General features: G+C 41.2%; 1 protein-coding gene across 4 annotated transcripts in view; it reads right to left on the reverse strand.

Annotated features, from left to right (window-relative positions):
* The window catches only part of PKN2 (protein kinase N2), a 54,210-nt gene extending 35,943 nt beyond the window's left edge, over positions 1–18,267 (reverse strand). The window contains exons 1-3 of one of the 4 annotated variants that reach the window (XM_050712178.1): positions 17,375–17,391; positions 5,525–5,696; positions 4,534–4,641 (exon numbers count right to left, since the gene is read on the reverse strand). Coding sequence is in view for 1 of the 4 variants with exons in the window: in XM_035537285.2 (XP_035393178.1) it covers positions 17,855–17,902 (48 nt within the window). In the remaining 3 variants the exon portion in view is untranslated. Of the gene's footprint in view, positions 1–4,533; positions 4,642–5,524; positions 8,017–17,374; positions 17,392–17,854 lie in introns of those variants that run through there. The other 3 variants (XM_035537287.2, XM_035537286.2, XM_035537285.2) reach the window with 3 other exon arrangements.
* Positions 18,268–20,512: the final 2,245 nt, after the last annotated feature.

Here is a 20,512-nt window from a genome sequence, read left to right on the forward strand (position 1 = left end):
CCATGTTGCCCCCATGAACGTCCAGTAGAGAAGCCTGGCAGCAGTGTGGCTGCAGCAAACAGCCTCAGCTTGCACCAACAGTCCTGCGTCAACCCCAACAGGTATTAAAATTCCCTATGATGTTGTTCACCATGTGAACACTGGGAGGGTTAGAAACAACTGCTGGTGCTCCCAAAGCCACCTTCTCAAGTGGTATTTTTTCCTTCCTTTCTATGTCTAAAAAACCCTCCAAAACAAAACCAAAACTAAACATTCAGCAATTGTTTGTGCAGGGTTCCTCGCTACCGTCTAGGCTTCCAGCCACAAGCGATGCCCGACTAGGCCAAAGCTTACTGACTCAAGAAGTACGCTCCCCAAAAGGTTCGCCTGCAGAGCTGGAAGTTGTGCCAGCGCCGTGCCAACGGCAATCACAGCAAGCGGCAGAAGAGAGCTTCCTTTCTGTGGCAGGGGAAGGAAACGTTTTAAGAAACATCGCCTTCAGCTGCTTCTCACTGCAGCAGCTCTTGGAGGCTTTACACTAGAAGGACCTGCAAGAAGGCATGCAAAGAAAGGACATTAAAAGAACCACCCCCAGCTTCCTTCCTCAGGATAGCAAGGACTTGACAAAGGCTCTAGCAGAGCACGAACAGTGAGCACCTGAATCTGAAATCAGCAGATGGCCACGCTGTCCAAGAAACATGACTGCATATTCTGGCAACAGGCACCGTACAGATACTCTAGCAGCTTCCCAACTTCTGTCTGCAACTTGCAGCTCCCAATGAAGAAGTGCCAGTGGAGCCCGGCAGAGTGGAACCGAACCTTACCCTGCCTACTGTCAGATGGAGGGCAGAAACAATGAATACTGCCTGCTGTCACAGCTTTCATTACGCGTGTCCAGGAACAAGGTCAGGTTATGAAATTAAGCCTGTAATAACATCATTCCTCCATTCTGTTATGGGACCTTGCTGTCTTAGTTTTTATTTAGCTTCTCATTTTTAGGTGCACGTGAAACACTGATGGTATCAGGGGTGCTACTGTAACTGAGTCAGCACAACAAGACAAAGAAGCAGAATACATTCAGAGGAAAATTACATTTAGCATAATTAATATGGTTTCAAACAGACCACACACAGTACTAGAAGCTCTATTAAATGCCAAAATATAAGCTAGTTCTTTCAAGATAAAAGAAAAATGACTTTCTGAACTGTTAACGCCATACTGTATGCTGGAAGTATCTCCAATAATGATATATCATAGAATTGTGCCCAGGAGATCGAAGTAATTCCCCCTGAAATGCAGCCTCGCACAGATGCATTCAGTAAAAACACTGAAATAATGATTTTTCATCTAATTCCTGTAACATTATAATAGCATGTATTGATAATTCGATAAATGCACACAGTCTGGTTTAAAAGATGAGGAAAAACAGGTGGATTAAATGACAGTTTGATAAATGAAAGAGAAGCAAGTTCAAAGAAGCACATGCATTTTAAGAAGAAAGGAAGTCCCTTAGTCACAGATGCTGAACTACAGCTGGATATTTAGCGTACTGGACTGGGAAGCAAAAATGGGCTTACATGAATGTCGTTATCTCCTAGGGACAACAAATGAATTCCATGCACAAACTTGATCTTGCATTTTCCAAATTTAAACTGAAAAATATAATCTTTTCTGACAGAATATGGTAAAAGTATCTTAATATCTATTTCACAAATAAAGTAAAGACTGGTAAGTGGCAGAGAAACCAATATTTCTGCGTGTGTGACAGTGAGGCTACTTTGAAAAGATTTTTTTTTCATTTTAAAACTAATAGTAAAAGTAAGCACTGAAAGAGGGTTAGGTTTTTTTTTTTTTTAAAAACACTTTCAGATAAACAGGGAGTCATTGCTTTCTTCGTGGGACCATCTGTAATTTTCTCTATTATGTGTATATATATAGCATCTTCATCCTAATGGCCTGGAATTATTTATTGAATATATACAATAGGTACCTTCTAAGATAACGACTGTATTTTAATATTTTTGCCAAACAAATACTACATACAGGCGTGTATGATATCTATTTCTTTCAGAAATTAATATGCATTCTGACCAACTGTTAGGGATGAAAAGTTGTGAGAGAAATTCTTATCACTGGATTTGCCTCAATTTGACGTGATTGATTTCCCTGTAGTTACATGAAGCTCAAGAATGGTGCAAGCAGTTATTTTACTGCTCTGAAATGCTTTGAGTTCAAATACAATTCTGAAGTAACAGAACTATTTGATATGAAACTAAGTTAATGCAGATGTTGTACAGAGAATTTGCCTCTAAGTACACATAATACAGAAGCTAGTAACCTGTCCACAAAAGATAACCACCCTCCCCATTCCCCAAATAAGCAATAACTATAGTCAAGTATCTGTTGAAGTAGGTGTTGAAGTAAACAGCTAAGATAAAGCATTCCTGCTGCTACAGAAAGTTAGTATAATTGTTTTACTTCACCCCAATATAAATACCCTTACTGATGTCTCATAGAAAATATCTACTTAATTTTGTCTAACATTCAGAGCAGAGTAACATTAAATATATAGGTCAAGATGTTAAGAAAAAATAGTAATACGATATCATACAAGCTACAGGATATGGTATTTTACTTGGTGGAAAAGATTTTGAAAGGTAAAAAGGTCAGTTAATAGACATGAGTCATAATCATGCCTTATGACTTTGGTAACTCCTCCTCAAATACAATGTACGCTGTACAAAGGTTATACACTTGGGCACGCATCCAAAGCATATACTCACCTTAATGCAAAGTTACCATTGCAACCACCCATTTTCAGTGGCTGTAATGTTAGCATTAAGATAAACATGTATGCTTAAATTTCTACCTGTGAAGTTTTAATCACTACGCAGAAATATCAAAATAGCACAGTATAAAAGACAAAAAAAAAAAAAAAAAAATCAAAACCCCAGTTATTAGTACTTAATGACAAACAGGCCTAGTCCCATTTGTAGGGTGGTTTTCTTGTATTATGGTAAAAGTGAATTATATAACTGTAGCTATTATTTAATTAAAATGTATTATTATTAGCTAGCTCAGATAATTCAGACTGACCATTCTGCCCATCCACAAGTTATAATATCAGCTGTTACCGCATCTTGTAAGTTGCGGTACGTAAAAGTGTTCCACGTTCCAACTAAACTGCCAGAGAAGAATGCTATAATGCCTTACTACAAACAGAAGTCAGTACAATTTGGGACTTCTCTGTACTTTCAGTGCAGGTTAAAAATTTTGTCACTGAAATGATGTGAAAGAAATCCTCAGGTAATAAACAGGAATTTCTCAGTAACACATACAAACATCAGGACACTGGTAACTGTGATTGGAAAAAAATAATCTTTGTTTCTGGCAATTCCAGCTTCCAGCCCAGACAACTGATACGTTAGTCCATTAAACTTCTCTTTATTTTAGCAGAGCTATTTTTAGCCATTGCAAAACTAATGGAAGAGCTGAGAGCCTACATTCCACTCTAATTGAGCCATCACGTTTAGCGGCCAACTATTTTGTACATTATAAATGCAGCAATACATATCAGAGATAATACTAACATCTGTTTTAGGAGGCAACAAGCCAGGTGGCTATATACAAAATCTTGGTGAAGGGACCAGATTTTTTTTTTGCTTTCTAGGACTGTTTAGCAGTGCTTTCACCACAGCTTGTGGGTTCTTCAGCTTGGTAGCTGAATCTTTTTTCTTATTTTGAAACAGGAATGGCATGTATACTTCGATTTGTACCAAGGAACTATGCTGTAGGATTAAGAACTCTTTCACAGTAGTTTTAGCTATTATCTCTGAAGTTAGTTAAGAGAAAGCTCACACCCTCCACTCCAACCAGCTGAAAAAGCTGCTGCTGTTAATCTCCAGCACTGAAAGAAAGACAGAAAAGCCTCCTTAAATCCTTTCCTCATCTTTTCAGGTGGCCAGCGGGAAAACAAACAAACAAAACCCCCAACACACACAAACCAAAACCCCTCACGTTTCAGTATCAGGGTAAGTATTGTTGCCACACCCAAAATTCCATTTGCAGAGATGCAGGCATCTCATTCCATGCCTTTCCAGTAAAAGTTTATGGATGAACAGTGAGTTATTTATAGAAGCATTACTTCACATCCCCATTTGTCTGAGACTTCTACAGAGCATCACTGATGTATGCTGTGATACATTTGAATAGTGTTTTTGCAATCCTTTTTTCTCTGACCTTTGAAACATGGTATGAAATTTCTCACTAGCTCTTTATGTCCAGTTTGTATTTAAGAATTCCCTAGGTATTACAGAAATCATGAAGAACCAGAAACCTCTCGTAACCTACAATACAAGCAAGAAGAAAATTTTCTGACAACTGCTTCATATGCAAAAGCCGTGAGAAAGAGGCAGGTGATTTCACTTACTGATTACGTGGACTACACAAAGTCTTAATACATTTACATTTCAAAATACAAATCTGCTTACGGGTTTTGTTTTTAAAGCTTTCTACATTTTCTGTAGTTTTTAGGAGCCCTGATCCCCTACTGACCTACAGCACAGTAATCCAAATCGTCTCTCAAACAAGCTGTTCTCCACATCGCATATACACTTGTATAGGAATCTTCCATCAGCTCTTGTTACCAAGTCTCAATATCAGCTAAAATGAAAATGGGAAGTATCAGTTTCCAAATAACCAATGCACCAATGAGACCTCTAACAATTATAAAACAGCATAGAACAACAGCTTTTACATGCATCATGTATACGTGTGCCCATAAAAGTAGATCTTCCTGGGTATGCTATAAAACTGAGCTTGAGTAATGGTGGCCCCCCCAAAAAAATCACCTTACAACTGCATTAAACTTGGGGAATTATATATTGTTTTTACATCGTTTAGTATTCAAAAAACCCACAATGAGGTATACTTGCTAGTGACTTCAATGTACTTCCTTTTTCAGACTGGATGCTAATATACATACATTTTTGTGTGCTTTCCAGCATCAATCATGTTCAAGACTCCATTCATATGATATTTAACCTCTTTTCACCCTAAATTCACCTCTTTTTAAATATTAAAGACTCATCCTTTTTTTTTTTTTCCCCAGGGCATATCTACACAGTAGTTTTCACACTTTTTTTTTTTTTTTAAATGTTCTAGGCGTATTTCTTGCCAATATTTCGGTCTAACAGATTTTGACATGCTCATAACTTTTTAAGAATTTCCATATCATTCCAGTTCAGAAGCATTTTAGTTAGCATTCTGAGAAAACCTTCAGTTAAAAATCCAAACTGTAGCATGTAAATTTTGTTTAACAGTAGGGGAATATTATGCTTATTAACAACCAGGAGCTACGAAGACTACTCTAGATATGACATTCAGCAAAACCTTCAAGGAGAAGTCCTTCAAGCTAAAGAAAGAAATCTATTTATGGTTGAAGTTTAACCTGCTGCGTTCCCCTGAGTATCTACTGTGTATTTCCCTATAATGAGCTATCTAATTTGAAGCATGCCTTCGTTAGCAGATGGAAATACAAACTAACTTTTTACTGAAATACCATCAGGAAGATGACTTCTACTCGATCAATCAGAGCAGCATATTCTGACTCAACACATGGTTTCAGGAGGCTGCATCTCCCAGCTGTATTTGAAAGAAGTGGGAGCATGGGCGTGCACCGAGGCTCTCTCAAGCATTCTAATAAAGATGTCAAGATGCTAAGACACAAGACAAAAATAAAGGTCAGTCCCAATAATAATAAAAAATAAAATGACAAAAATAAATGTTGGTCTCAATCTGTCTATAGCATCATCTAAAATAACACATGCTGTTTAGCTCACGCTGTCACCCTCTCAACTGTACATTTTTCTGACCTCTCTGAACATTACTGGTTTCTTTTTCACACCCTTCCCACTGCTTTACCTAGACAGGATGCAATAAACAGATGTTAAATAAATATTCTGGGGTACAGCCAGTGCTTGAGTGCACAGGTTCTCCCCATTTCCCGAATGTGCCAGAACCACACCAGCCCACTCTTTCTTCTGCCAGCCATAAGGGAGGAAGGGTAATCGTCCCCAGTGTATCAGTACATGCCACTGATAGGCTTCTTGCTACTCTAACTCAGATTTGCTGGAATCTCCAGTACACATACTTGACTATGAACTAAGCTTCAAGTATATTCATTGCAGTAAAGAAACACTTAAATACTTTGGGACAGTAGACAGCTTAATTTATAACAATGGAAAAACTCATAAAAGTAATTAGAACATCTGACGTTTTCAACATATATGGTTAGCAAAGCGCAAGACAGAAATTAGAGATGGAAATCTGCAGATAATACTATGTGCTAGATGCCAGTAGTTCAAAGTGTGCTTATTTGAACAACTGCATAAACTTTAAACTGACAGTGAATTAATTCAAGTAAATGCAAAAGACAGGAAGGCAGAAATGAAAAGGCTGAAGAAATGAAAATCTTACTTTCAAGTCCATAAGCAGTATTATCTACTATAGAAAGGAAAGAGTTACAAAAATGGGAGGCCACTTACAGCACTTGCATCTCCCTTGTCTTTCTTTCATACCCAAGGTCATCTGGTTCAAGACTCAAATTGGAGCTAAAGAAACCAATTCTCATGTGTGTGGCAGCTGCTGCCCTGCCTATGTCACCGAGTTACTCCCATCAAGAAGAAACACTTCAGAAAGAACACTTTAATATTAGTGCTGGCTGCTAGCCTGCAAAATAGAAGACGATACTTAACGCTACTTTACAGCAGACCCACATTCTTTTTCCTTCTGCCCTTAAACTTCTAAGGATTTTTAAAAAATCTTTGTTAAAGTAGTTTAATTACAGCTTGAGAATACATTCCCTCTTCTGTACAGGATTCCAGTATTGGTGAACATCAGTTTTGAAGGAATCTAGGTTAACTATCATAATTAACAACAATTTGTTGTAACATACTGTAAAATGCAGAAACAAAAACAGAATTCAGGAAAGGAGTTTGCCCGCCAAAACAAAAATTAGCTTTTGTTGAATGGCACGCACTTTGTCACAGATACTCATTTTATATGAAATGCACACATACAAAATGAAAAGGAAAAAGGTCAGATTTAGATATTAGTTTGTGAAGTGGTTTATGTATTGTGGGATCATATTTGAACTAACTTGATAAAGACAAAGAATTAAAACTGATTAAGTTTTTCTCCCAGCTGATAAATACATAGTTTGACTCTGGCTAACTGGTACAAGTCAGGAAGTACAGAACAAAAAAAAACCCACAACTATACTAACATTACATTATTTTGAAATTTAAAATGGTCCTTTAACAAAGTTTCATGTTTCCATCTCTTCAAGAGAAGAAAGATTTAAGATACAAATACTAGCAACTTAAAGAAAATCATTAAATAATGGGTTAAGTTTCAAGAACAGAATTTAAATCATCTTCCTGAGGTTCTCCAATTATACAGATATTTGAATTTGCAAATGGTAACTTTCAACATCCAGTCATTCTCAGCCTAAAACACCAGCTTCATATGAGCTTATTTATAAGCAATAAACAAAGTCAAATATTGAAGAAAACATGCTTCCATTAAAGGAGATTGCCGAGTCCAAAATGGGCAGCAGTTCAAGAATGCTACACTAGTAGTCAGGCATGTACGATTTACAGTACTTTTACTTTTCTACTGCTGCCACTAAGTTTAGAACATGCCCTACAAAAAGGCCTTGCTGATTTTAAAGTGCTCTGCAGATCTGTAGTATGCTTATTTTGGTACTTTCAATACAGGCCTTTGAGACCTTGCTTTCAGCCTGACCGTCTTCCATAGTCTTTTGCTAGGAGCTAGCTTACCGTGTTCTCCCCCCACGCCATCACGCCCAGGCAGTTAACTCATGTGCTCCAAACGGGCTGTCAGTAGGATACCTCGTCACTAATGCAGAGAGCGATGATGTACTTCTGTCTTTTGTATTTAAAAGAAGCTGACACTTCTTGTCATCATTTCTCTTATAAGTGTAGCCTACGCAATGCAAGAATTAGGGAAGAAATAATCCTGTCATGTCACGTGCAGGCTTATCTATGCAGGGAACATTCTCCTACAATGCATTCTACTTCACTGTTTTGCAAAATTTTACCACAAAAATAAACACATGAAGTTGAAAAGCAATGGATGGCTTTACACACCGTGCTTGTAAAAAAAAAAAAAAAAAAAAAAAAGCCAGGCCACACAGTCATCCTGCATGTCTTTGAAGTTCTCAGGACAAGTTTGGGAGGCTTCTGGATTTGTGTTACTTAAGAATTCAAGTGATAATATGCAGCACAATGATGAAAGAGCAATTTCAAATCACACATCTAATAATCTGATGTGAACAATGAGTCATAAATCTACCATAACAGGGGCTATACTTTTCTTACTGGGAAAGAGAAATAAGAAAGGTGGGCAGGAGAACAGAACTAAGCACTTTTTCTTCTGTTTTATTTTTGGACTGGCAGAAAGTTTCTTGCCAAATAAGCCAGTTGCTAGTAGAGCACTTTGGAAGATTTTGAAAAACCAAAATTTCTCCTTGTTTATTCAGAAGATAATGCTCACCCCAACATCACAATTCAAAAAAATCATGTCCTAAATTCTAATGGCACTGCTGAGTTATGACAAAAAAAAGCAAACAGTTTGCCAATGTGTACAAGGAAGAGGAGAAAGAACCGATAATTTCACAAATGAATTCGACACCATCAGAACTTGGAAAACATTTGTTTTGCTACCTCAAATTTGTTATTTCTGTACTATATATTTAGGTCTTCCCCTGCCCCCAGTTTGGCTACACCTTTGATGAACAGCATCAAACTTATATGCAGGATTTCAAAGTCCTCTAAGTGCTTATTTAATTGATGCTCATGACCATTCAGAGGTATTGTTATTGCAATCATTTTTTTCTCCTACTAAATATTCAAATGCCTCACAGCTATTGACCTATTTAATAACAAATGTATCCACACCTAACTGTAACACGCTTCACTTTCTTTATGGATAAGTAATGTTATTTATTTGCACAGTAACTTTTCTTCACTCCAAAATTTGATCCCAACTGTTTTAATCGTATACTTGCTTTTTGTTTCACTTAGTTACAGAAATAACAAAAATACTCGTGATTTTTCAAAAGTACTCTTTGCCCTGGGCATGTAAAAGCTTTAACATGAACTGCTGAAGGCCAGTAAATAAAGTCGTGGTAATATCCCCACATACACCTAAGCGTACTGCTACGAAACCTTAACACTGTTCTCAACCTTTGACATCAAGCTAGATGAAACTACACCTTCCATCCATGCATGATGCACAAATCAATCCTATTTTCAAGGCTCTCTCAGACGAAGAGGTTCTTACGCTCCCATGCAGCATACCATGAGACCTTCTGCTTGAAGAATGCAAAGATAGAAAAAGAATTGCCACTGACAGGGCACGGATGTTCATTATCTGTCTATCCATCTGCAGCAGAATTGGACTGTCTTCATAGTGCCTAGCAAAAGCCACATACACAGAGTAAATCTGTCTGCATCAGGCCTGTAACCTGATAAACATTTTACTGCATAAGCCAGCATTGCTGGGAAAAAAAAAAAAGAAAAAGAAAAACACACCAAAAAAACCACACAGCAGAAACCCAACCCTGAAGAACCAGCAGTCCTAACCTCTCCTAGAGGCTTGTTCCTGCCCCAGACTATTCCCAGACACATGCCAGTGCAAACCTTTATAGGGCCACATCGTGAATTGGACTGTGAAACTGATCTGGCTGAAAACTGATTTAGGAAAAACAAAACCAAACCACCAAATGAACACCAAATCAAAACTAGCAACAAAATCTGTTCGCTGTATAGCTGTTTGTGCAAATGCAAAGCAACACAGCATGGCACAGAACCGCTTTTAGCAGCAGCACCAGCTGACAAAGTCTGACACGTTCTTTGAACAGCCTCAAGTCTGTATGGGCAAAACTTCCAGTTATAGCAGACAGTGAGGACAATGAACCAACTAGAACTTTTCCATCCTAAATTTATCACAGATTTGCCTTGTGTCTTAGCAATCTACAACAATAAAACAAACTGAATTGACCTTTTTACAGTTTTCAAATATACATATCATTCAGTTCCTAAGTTCAAAAGCAAACTACGGTGCCAGTGACACACTAAACCATATCATTAATATTATTTCTTGCTTAATAAAGCTGTTTGTGATTAGGACCTCAAAACAGAAACAAAGACAAAAACCTTTTTTCTGCTTCTTTCAGCCACCAACTCACAATTTCTCCTCAAATTACTAGAAGTTCACATTTTTTAAAGATATACATACTTAAGTATATTGTACGCTATGGGGATCTTTACATGCTCCGAGTATTAATTTTTAAAAGACATAAATAAAGCTCTTACATTCTGAGACCTGAACAACATTTTCCATGTTTAACACCCAGCACTAATTCAGAAAACTACTCCTGCTGTCTAGTGGACTTATAATCCACATAAGAAGTTCTCCTTTCTGACCTGATCTGCTTTTAAGTACTCCTGTCATGTTAACAGCCCCACATCATCCTCTAGATTTATCCTGGAACTTAGGGGAAAGCTGTTCCCTGGTTCCTCTCAACATAAATAAAAAAAACAGCCATTGGTTCTGCTAATTTCATTATCGGGTTCTTCTGTTTAACACAATTTAAATATCTGAGTCCTTGTGCCATGTTGTGGGACTGCATTTGAAAACCCTCAGCAGAAACCCAGTTTGCTTCAGCACTCAATACCATGCATGACACTGCAGACGTGAAACAGACAGGTCTTCAATTCAAGCTCTCTGATCTGTATTTATGTAGAGAACGAATGAGGAATTCTCCGTCATTTAAAAACCGACACGTCTCCAATGATGTAGGAAGGCTTACAGAAACCCACAAGAATTGGAGGCAGAAAAATCTAGCTAATTTACCCATCTGTGTTTCTTTTCTTTTAAAGAAGAACAACAACATAGCCCAGTTTTCTGGATTTACTTAACAGGCCAGAGCACACTGGGTCCTGCCACACATCGGCCCTTCTTTATAGCAAAACCCAAACAAACAACACCCCCTCCACAACAATAACAAAAACACCCCGAACAGGGAAAGATTTGCATGTATTCATCTTCCATAGCCCAGCCCTTCCCCAATCATTTCTGATTTGGTACCTTCGGGTTATTTCTCCTCCCGATCAGGCTGCACTGCCATTCTCCACCACCCACAACACACACACACATCCCTCAGTCCTTGGAAGAGATTTCCAGTCCAACACCTGTGAAGCCACTTCCCTCCAACACTCCTTCAAGCAATCCTTTGCTACAACATGTCCCCAAATGAATGGCTGAGATGCTGACGCTCAGGCACTACTACCTATATCAGTGCTTTCTCTTCCTCTCTGAATTTACATCATTTTTTGCATGCTTTCTTGTGTAAGCTCTTTGAGGACAGACTCTTACTCACTTTTTGTTAAGCAAAGCCTACATCCCGACCCAGAACGAGAGCTCCCAGACACCACAGTAACACAAATAACTGTCTATAATGGTAACAAAGGCCTTTAGTATAGACGCAGTTGTCCTAGCAGAACTACACTTATGCTAATGTTCCTGTTTTCTCCCTGGCTGCCCAGCAGAAGTAAAAAGTACGCTGACAAGAAGAGCACAGTTTGCCATCACGGTGCACCCACGCCAGAAGCGCTCTGTGCACCGCTGCAGCAGCACTCAGGAACCACGACCGAGGCAGCCATGACTTTCACACCCAGCACAGGAACCCGCATCTGTATCTAGCGCCAACAAAAATAGAAGTTGTGGCTACATTCTTAAACGCAATCAAACTACCACTACTTCAGGGTCCAACAAGTGAGCCACAGCAAGCGATCACCCGCCCTCTCCGTGAAGGTAAGCGCCTCGCTGGAACAGCTCGCTTACCGCCTCTTCTGTTACCACTCCCAGCAGAGCCGATCCATGTAGGGGAACGGAACTTTGCAGCTGCACGCTGTCCTGTTCAGATTAGTGTCTGCTCACCACAGAGCTCAGCCATATCCCCCATGCCAGCTGCCAGAAGTTGGGCTGGCAAAGTCAAGGGATGCCACAAAACTGCATTGGTCTGATACAGTCACGGGATTCCTGAAGGTTCTGGAAAGCATCCCAAAAAGCAGCACCACGAGAAAACCCACAGAGAAGAACATCGCTTCATAGGATGCATGCCGAGACTGCCATGCAAATAATTCAAATCACTGGTGAGCTGTCAAACGCAGTAAGCAACAAGGAACTGCAAAATGGCAGTAAAAAAAATGGCAGAGACTTGTGTCAGTGTGACATAATTACATTGCTGCACTCCAAATAAACAAACTAATCAGATATAACATTACCATAAGGACATGCCCAATGCATTTTGACTAATGGTGCTATTAGTTCCTGTTTCCATGTAGTACTTCTGAATTGTATCTCAAGGTAGCAGAAATTTTGGACCCTACAACATAAATCTCATTTCTGTGGTGGGGGGAAAGGAAACAAACAAAAAAACCCACATTACTAGCAAAAAAGTTATTTTCCTTATGGTAGGAACTGCAGACTTAGTTTTCAAAAAAAAACAACAAAAAACCATAATACAAAAATACAAACCAACACACCAATAATTAAAGCTTGCTTCAAAATGCCATATAAATGCCTTGCTTGTGCTACACAGAAACTATTTCACGAGAGAAACTTCAGCTCAGTCTGTTCCTGAACTCATTTACTTACTAGATCCACGAAGGGAAAATATTATACATACATATTTAAAATAAAAAACCTACCACCAACCAATTTGTACTGGTTGTACAAGCGATCCTGGAAAAAGCAAAAAAGAAAAAGCAGGCAGAGCCCTCTTGTGCTGCATATAACCCACCATAAGGCTTTATTCCTCTGAATCTAAGCAGAGGCCATGTAATGTCTGAGCCTCTAATTCAGCAAAGCACTGAGACACTGAAGGAAGAGATTCCTAATCCCATTATTAAGCCCTTAAACCACCGTTCCCCAATGTAAAGGACATGTTTATCTAGTTATTCTGCTAGAGATTTTAGGTTACGTTATAATGAATGACCATTCAGTGTGTAAAACTTTTCCAGCAGAGCTATTAAGCATACTGTAACTAAATCTACTTTTCTACTACCCGTCACTAATGATTTATTTTCAGTTAAAATAACAGATCAGGGTCCTAGAAAGACATCTGCTCTGACAAAGAAAATTAAGTCAAACGTATACAAGTCCACATCATCCATAAACCTGTAACGTTAACAGGCAGACTGTCAGGATTCAGATGTGGAAGAATAAAAAAAAGACAACGCAAAACAAAAACCAAACCAAAAGCCCTACCCATGCACCTACCTAAAGGTATTTTAAGGACTGTTTATGTTTCACTGAGGACAGGATGTATATTTTACTAATACAAATTCTGAACAGAGCACTGTTTAAAGAGTAATATATATCCACAAATGGAAAAAAACTGAAGTGCTTCCCTAAATCCACCAGTTCTGGAAGCATTTGTAGGGAGCTGAGAAGTCCAAGCAGCTGTACACACATTTTCATGTCTAAACTGCAATAGAATGGTTTAGGGTAATTTCACCTGAATGTGACACTTCCTTGTTCTGAAGAAACAAGAGTAATTCAAAATTATCTGAGGCTAATCTGTCCTAGCTGAACAGTATTTGAAGGTAGTCTTACTGCTGAATATCCAGCCTAATTATAATGTCTGTTCAAAACAAATTAATTAGGTTACTTGTACCTTTTTAAAGTGTCCTTAGGCACTTGACCACAGCTAATAATAAATACCCAGTACATTTTTATCTCTAAAAAAGCAAGCATCATTATCTCTATTCGAAAGATGGTGAAATTCAGACATGAGCAGGCACAGTCATCTGCCTAATGTCACCTAGCAGAGAGTAGAGCAGCCAGGAAGGAAATGCAGGTCTTCAGAGTTACATCTCGTAGTTTAGTCCTACATGGAAAGGTACAAGTGCCTCATTTTGTGCACATTTATACGCAAAACATAGCTGTGTACTCTGAAGCTCAACTGTCCAATTTATTTCAAATAGGCTAACAAAATATCAAGTATTTTTCAAACACGTTCATTTTATGGATATTTGTGTCACGGTTATGAAATGGAAAAATAAAAGCAAATAGTAAAAACTATACAGGATGTGCCATCCAACTAAGTGTAAATTTCACTTTACCTTTATTTCAGACACGGTATTGTTCATCACTCCTTTAGACATAAAATAAGTTAGCAATGGCCTTTAAACACGACTGTTGTGACATTTATAGTTCAAAGAGCCCTGGCTACGGCATCATAGTGGATTAAATGACTACGGCTTCCATTAAAACAAAATATCAACGAGGAAAAAATAAAATCCCTTTATTCTGACCAGTCCAGAAATAAAGACATTTTTGCAAATGTTTTGTAACTTTAGAAATACCTAATTTTGACTGAGTTTTAAACACTCTTTCAAACTCATCACAACATGACAACATCATCTTTCGAACTTTACACTTCAATTTGAAGCAAGTGAGGCTGTTACATTCATATTTGTTATATGGTGTAGCCCAAGTTCTCTATTTTAATCAACTATTTCATTTTAGCTACAAAATCACATACTTAAAAGACACAGGAATTGTTTTGGAAACGTAATTTTGAATTAATGAAAAAACTCTTATATTCTGTAACATCAACAATAAAGGTCTGAAAATGAACACCTTTACATTTCTGTCTTGAAAAGTAGCATTACAGAACACCTAGGAGCACAGTCACTTTACTTGTACAATAGATTCATTTGAATAGCTTAAGCAATAACTTCTGTTACCCAGGCCATATCAACTTAGAATGCTGACAGCTATCATCACTTAACAAAAAGCACAAATCTTTGGAAATGGAAAATGGTGATTTTTTTTTTTTTTTTTTAAAAGACCGCATTTTTCACTCAAAACTGTAAAAGTTATATTTCATAGATGCCTTATTTTAAGGATCTACAGCATTGTTAGTTGAAATTTTATTTTATGAGGAAACAGAATTGCCACTTCTGCTAGAAAGCAAAGAGTTAAAGGCTACGCAATTAACCTGCAAGCAAGCATCTGAGAGGCCAGTTTACCTGCTGGACAAAGTTCTAAAAGGATGCAAGCTCAGAGAAGGACAGCAGAGTTTTGGAAGGGAAGACAACATCATCAATACAAGTTCTTACCCTAGCTCCTTCCCCCTCCTAGAAAAGAACCTGTACTGGAGATAAAAAGGAAGTAAAAAGGTAAGCTGCCTTTATGTAAGCTCTCAGTCTTTGGTAATCAGGTAATTTTGCTGATGAAGCTACTAAACAAAACCATCTAAAGGGGTGTTTGGTTACTGCCAAGTTTATTTTGCACTACGTGTTTGGTAATTACTGAGGAAAAAGTGTTACATTTTGTGCCTTGAACAAACTTATGTCAAAACTTGCTTAGAAACAGGAGATACTTCCTACTGTCTGTGAAATGTTTAAGTGAGATATAGAAGAATGGAAAAAATGCCTTGCAGAAATAGCAGGACAGAAATGCTTTGTGGACGTTTGCCAGCAGAGGTTTTTAAGAAACTGTTCCATCAGATATGGAGTATTTATACATATTTATATGTATATATATAAACCTGTCATTGTGAGAAGTGCAATCTATCTATTTAAGGCCCATTTAATTAAATGGGGTTTGCATTGAAACAAGTGCATATACCACGTTTTTTCTTCTCAGCGGGTAGCTATTTTGCCCTTTTGTTTTTCGTATTTCCCCAAAACCCACTTCTCATCCTGTCAGTAGTTGTGGAAGTTCACGAGTCTTTATATCAGGGAGTCCAACTGATTCACAAGAACCAAAACACTTCCATTAACTTCATCCAAACCTAACAGTAATTACTTGCAGCACACTGGAGCTTTCAGGGCTATCATAACCAAATACACATGCAATACGCGGTGTCAATAAGCAACATGCCACATTTATCACTGACTGATGCTCACTTTTGATTCAAAGTTGGGATCAAGCCCAGGATTAACACTGTTTTTAGCTCGTTCTCAGTAGGTCTTCAGAGTATTATCGAAACATCTAAACCACACATGGTTCGTGATCTAGATCAACCCACTTACGCGAGGCTTTCAACTTGTACTGCAGCTATGCATTTTACAACTTCCTTCCCTTTCCACATAAGATTGCGGACGATATGCAACTAAAAGCCCATTTTAAGTATGAACACTATTTAAGTTAGCATCCTTTAGTTTGAGGAAGTTTCCTCCTGAAAAAACATGAGTAAAACGGCTTATTTCATGCTGCACTATGGTTCTCCTTACTTTGGGAACATGCCACTGAAGTAACTTTTATACACAGATATATGAAGAGCAACTTGTTTTGAAGAATTAACAAGGAAAATGATATCACAATTTTTGTTAGTATATGCCACTGAAATCAAAACAATACCTTTAAAGTGGTTCTTCCTGATATGGAAATTCCTCTAAAAAAATACCGGAATGTAACAGTTTACAAACTTAAGCCCTGCTGGTGTTTCCATGTTAGTTTCATAACCTTTCTGTTTTGCTCAAAGACTACACTTACTGATACAAAAGTTACCACATGTAAGGCAAGAGAGAGTGTAACCCTCTAATCTAATCTACCCTCTTTTTTATTTTTTAAATATGCATCATCAGTCAATCTTCCAAAAAAGATAAAAAAAAAACCACCCCCAAACCCCCTAAACAAAAAGACACAGCTAATTTCTGTTTAGATAATCCTACCCCTCTTCAGTACTACTTACAGAACTTCTGCTTCCACTTAGCTTACCTGTAACGCTACCATAGTTACTTATTCACGCAGCTTACCACTTCAAACAGGTTTACCAGCTTTTATATCATCGTATCAAGTTTGTATTAACATACTGATTCTTCCTAGACACTTACGAGCCACTGATTAAAGTTTAGCGTTTTAGATGGATTCTTAGCCTTCAGCCATCTCATGTGCTCCAATCTTAAGTGAAGTGCTACACCTCTATTGTGCCTTCTCTTCCTTTGTTACTCGAGCACTGACATTTAAAACTACAGGAAAATTTCACGGCGTTTATGAAATAAATTCCTCCTTTTTTAAGCACGTCGTTCTAATTTCCATCTGAACACTAAATTCAATGCTTTCCATTTATGGACTTGTTAGTTTGGCTAATTGTCCAAGGAATAAATTCAAAGAGGCATTCTTTGCCCGATTAACCATAAACTCGCACAGATGAAAAAAAAAAAAAAAAAGAACAAAACAAACAAAAAAACGGAAAAGGAGCTTTCTTTCAGACGAGGAAGCGGAAGAGCTGGCAGGTTGCGCTGACATTTACAGATAAGGGCACAGCAGCGAAGCTCCCGGGCGGTACCCGAGCCCGCAGCTGACAGGCAGGGCAGTGTGACCACGCAGCCCCCGAGTCCCCAGGACTTTATTGACTTATTCCCCCCGGCAGTGACAAACCCCTCGCGGCGTGTCGGACGGCGGGCCCGTTTTCTCCTCCTGCCGGGCTCCGAGCTCGAGGCCTGCACGGCGGCGGCGGGGCCCCGGGCTCGGAGCTGCCCGGCGGGAGGCGGCCCCCTACGGCCGGGGGGCGCTGCGGGCCGGGCCGTGCCGGGCCGTGCCGAGCCGAGCCGAGCCGAGCCGTGCCGGAGGGCCGGAGCAGCGGCGGGCAGACAAAAGCGGGTCGCGGCCGGCAGCGGGGTGGGGCCGTGACCGGGCGGCGGCGCCTCCGTTCCCGGGGGAGAGCGGCGGGAAGAGGCCCGGGGTGGGCGCGAGCTGCCCCCGCCTCCTTCCCTTCCCCTCCTTCCCCCCGGCCGGCTCCGGCCCCCCCCAACCCCGGCGGCTTTACCTGGAGCTCGGTGAAGAGGATCTCCCTCTCGGCCGCGTTGGACGCCATCGCGCTGGGGTTTGAAGTCCGCACCTGGCCGCTGCCGCCGCCGGCGGGGAGGGGAGCGAGGGAGGCGGGCCCGGGGCCGGCGCTAAGGGCGCATCGGGGGCGGGGGGAGCGCCCCGCGCTCAGGCAGCCAGGCGGGGGGGCGCGGGAGGGGCCGCCGCCGCCCCCTCAGCGCTCATGGGGGGCGCGCCGAGGCGCTGCGCTGCCCGCCGGGCCGCCCTGCGCTCCCCCGCCCTGCCGCGGCGCTCGGCCCTGGCGGCGCTCGGCCGCGGCGGCGGCTGCTGCTGGGGCTGGGGCCGGGGCCGGGGCCGGGGCCGGGACTGCTGCGGCTGCTGCTGCTGCTGCTCCTGCGGCCGCCGCCGATGTCGCACCATTTGGCTGTCACCCTGTCGCAAAAGCGCCGCTGCTTTGCGGCTCCCGGAGCACGTGATGGCGGGGAGGGGAGGAGGACGGGGGGGGAAAGGGCTCCCTGGAGGCGGCTGGAAGCGCGTACCGCCCCCCCCTCCCCCCCCCTCCCCGCAGGATGAGCGGCGCGAGCGGGCGGTGGCCGCTGAGGGGGGGGGGGGGGCGCGCCTCAGCCCCTCCGTGCCCTGCTCTCAGCCCCTCCGTCCCCTCAGCGCCCTGCCCTCAGTCCCTTCAGCGCCGTGCCCTCAGCCCCCTCAGCGCCCGCCCCGCTCGCGAAGCTCCGTGTCCCGCCGTTCCCCCCCCATTCTGTGGGGATTCGTGTTGGGGTGTGCGTGTGGCAGATCCTTGGGGGTCAGGGGAAGCCCCCCCCCCTCCCCCCCGGCCGCTTTTAGCCCAGGCAGGTAGCTCGGGAAGGACGGGGCTCGCTCGCCTCAAACGCCCCGAGTGAGGGCAGCCCCCTGCCGCCCCCGGGAGCTGCAGCGGTGGCCCAGGAGGTCGTGGTGAGTGAGGGGCTGGCAGGGCGGTGCTCGGTAGCTGAAAGGGCTGAGTGGCGCTGGGGGGTGCCTGGGGGGCTTGGGGGGCCGGGGAGACTCATAGCTTCAAAGTGAGCGCCTGCGAGGAAATGGTGTCTCTTCCCCCCCCCCCCCCCCCCCCCCCCCCGGCGGCATGTGGCACCAGCATTTACTCGCAGTTTCGTGCCTCTGTGTTTTTTCACCTGCCCATAAGCACATGCTTTCTGCTGCCTGTCCATACACACCCGCACGTTCCCATTCCACCGTAATTTCCGATGTCACATTTGGCTAATTGAGCTCATCCAGGAGGCTACGTAGAAGCAATTAAAACTGTTTTTGCCTGTGCAGATCCTGCCAGGCTCACGCAAGCTGAGACATTTTTGATGGATACATCTTCATGCAAGCATTGATATTTGCTCCATTTGTCTTAGTGCATCTCTGCATTGCTATGGCCTAATCATAGCCTCTGTGATCTAGAACTGCAGGTTAAATTTTGGAGTTTCTTTTTTCTGTTTTTGAAAAAAGCAAAGAAATAAACATTTTACATGTTCTTAGACTTCCCTTGTTGAGCACCAAACAAACCCAACAATCTGAAGTACTGTCTATTGTGCGTTACAAAAGAAGCTTATGGACATATTCACGGAGTTAATTTCACATAAAAGAGATGTTAAGATAGCTGTACAATGACAATGCACATCTTTACACAAATGAGATTTTTTCCCCTGACTTATGCATACGAAACTATGTTGATATAGTTCATAAGCTTGCACATATGCAAATTTGCATATAGGCTTAGTTCGCTTGAAGCCAGCGGCTTTAATTTCCGTTTTGAGTGGCCAGACAATTATAGGCTAAGAAGAAAAGGGGAAGGAAAGAGGAAAACTTTACCTGCGAGTTGTCTAACAGTCACTGTTTTACAAAGAATATTGAAAGTTCATAAATCACGGTTAACAGTTTTAAGGCAAGGTTTTAATTATTGTTTGCTGTCACACTGGTACGTGACAGCAACCAGTGAGGAAAGCACACTAGATATCATGGATGAAGATGCACCATCCCAGGCTAAATTGTAGATGATATCCGGAACTGTCTTATGAGTTGGATAAAATTGTTGAGGTGTACGCCTTCTGTGGTGAATAAAAGTGCTTCAAGTGCCCTTTGGGCTCTTCAGTGATTTTTACCTAATGTGCTATTTTAAAGTACTGAAAGAATTCTAACTTGGAAGGTCATGGGGGGTCTCTTTTCTGAGTCTGTGGGCATCATGTAAACATCTTTATGTAATCAAGAGCCCCAAGGTACATAACTCATTTCTTGGGTATAAAGAAGAGTTTCAGAGATTGTTCACATGACTCAATTGTGAAAAAGTGGGGGAGTCCTTCTGTGTGGGGGAGTCCTACTTATACTGCCTTCACCAGACATTCTGGCTCAATTTTTACTGTGGACAGAGTTTCAGATTATCCAGTAAAATCTATGCTAGCACAGTTTTGCTGTAATTTATATGAAGTGGTCTTAGTTTGGCAGACAGAAGTCAAGAGGCGTGAATTGGCTTTACTTGGGGAGCATGGTGCAGATTGGGGCACATTGTTGGACAAGGTGGGAGGCAAGACAAGATATTTATACAAGAATTTATCATTTTGAACATGCTGGAGTGATGCTAATTTGTATTTAAGTTAACTCGAACCATTTTGAGAACAGATGT

This window comes from Cygnus atratus, chromosome 8, assembly GCF_013377495.2.
Source record: "Cygnus atratus isolate AKBS03 ecotype Queensland, Australia chromosome 8, CAtr_DNAZoo_HiC_assembly, whole genome shotgun sequence".
Lineage (NCBI taxonomy): Eukaryota > Metazoa > Chordata > Aves > Anseriformes > Anatidae > Cygnus > Cygnus atratus.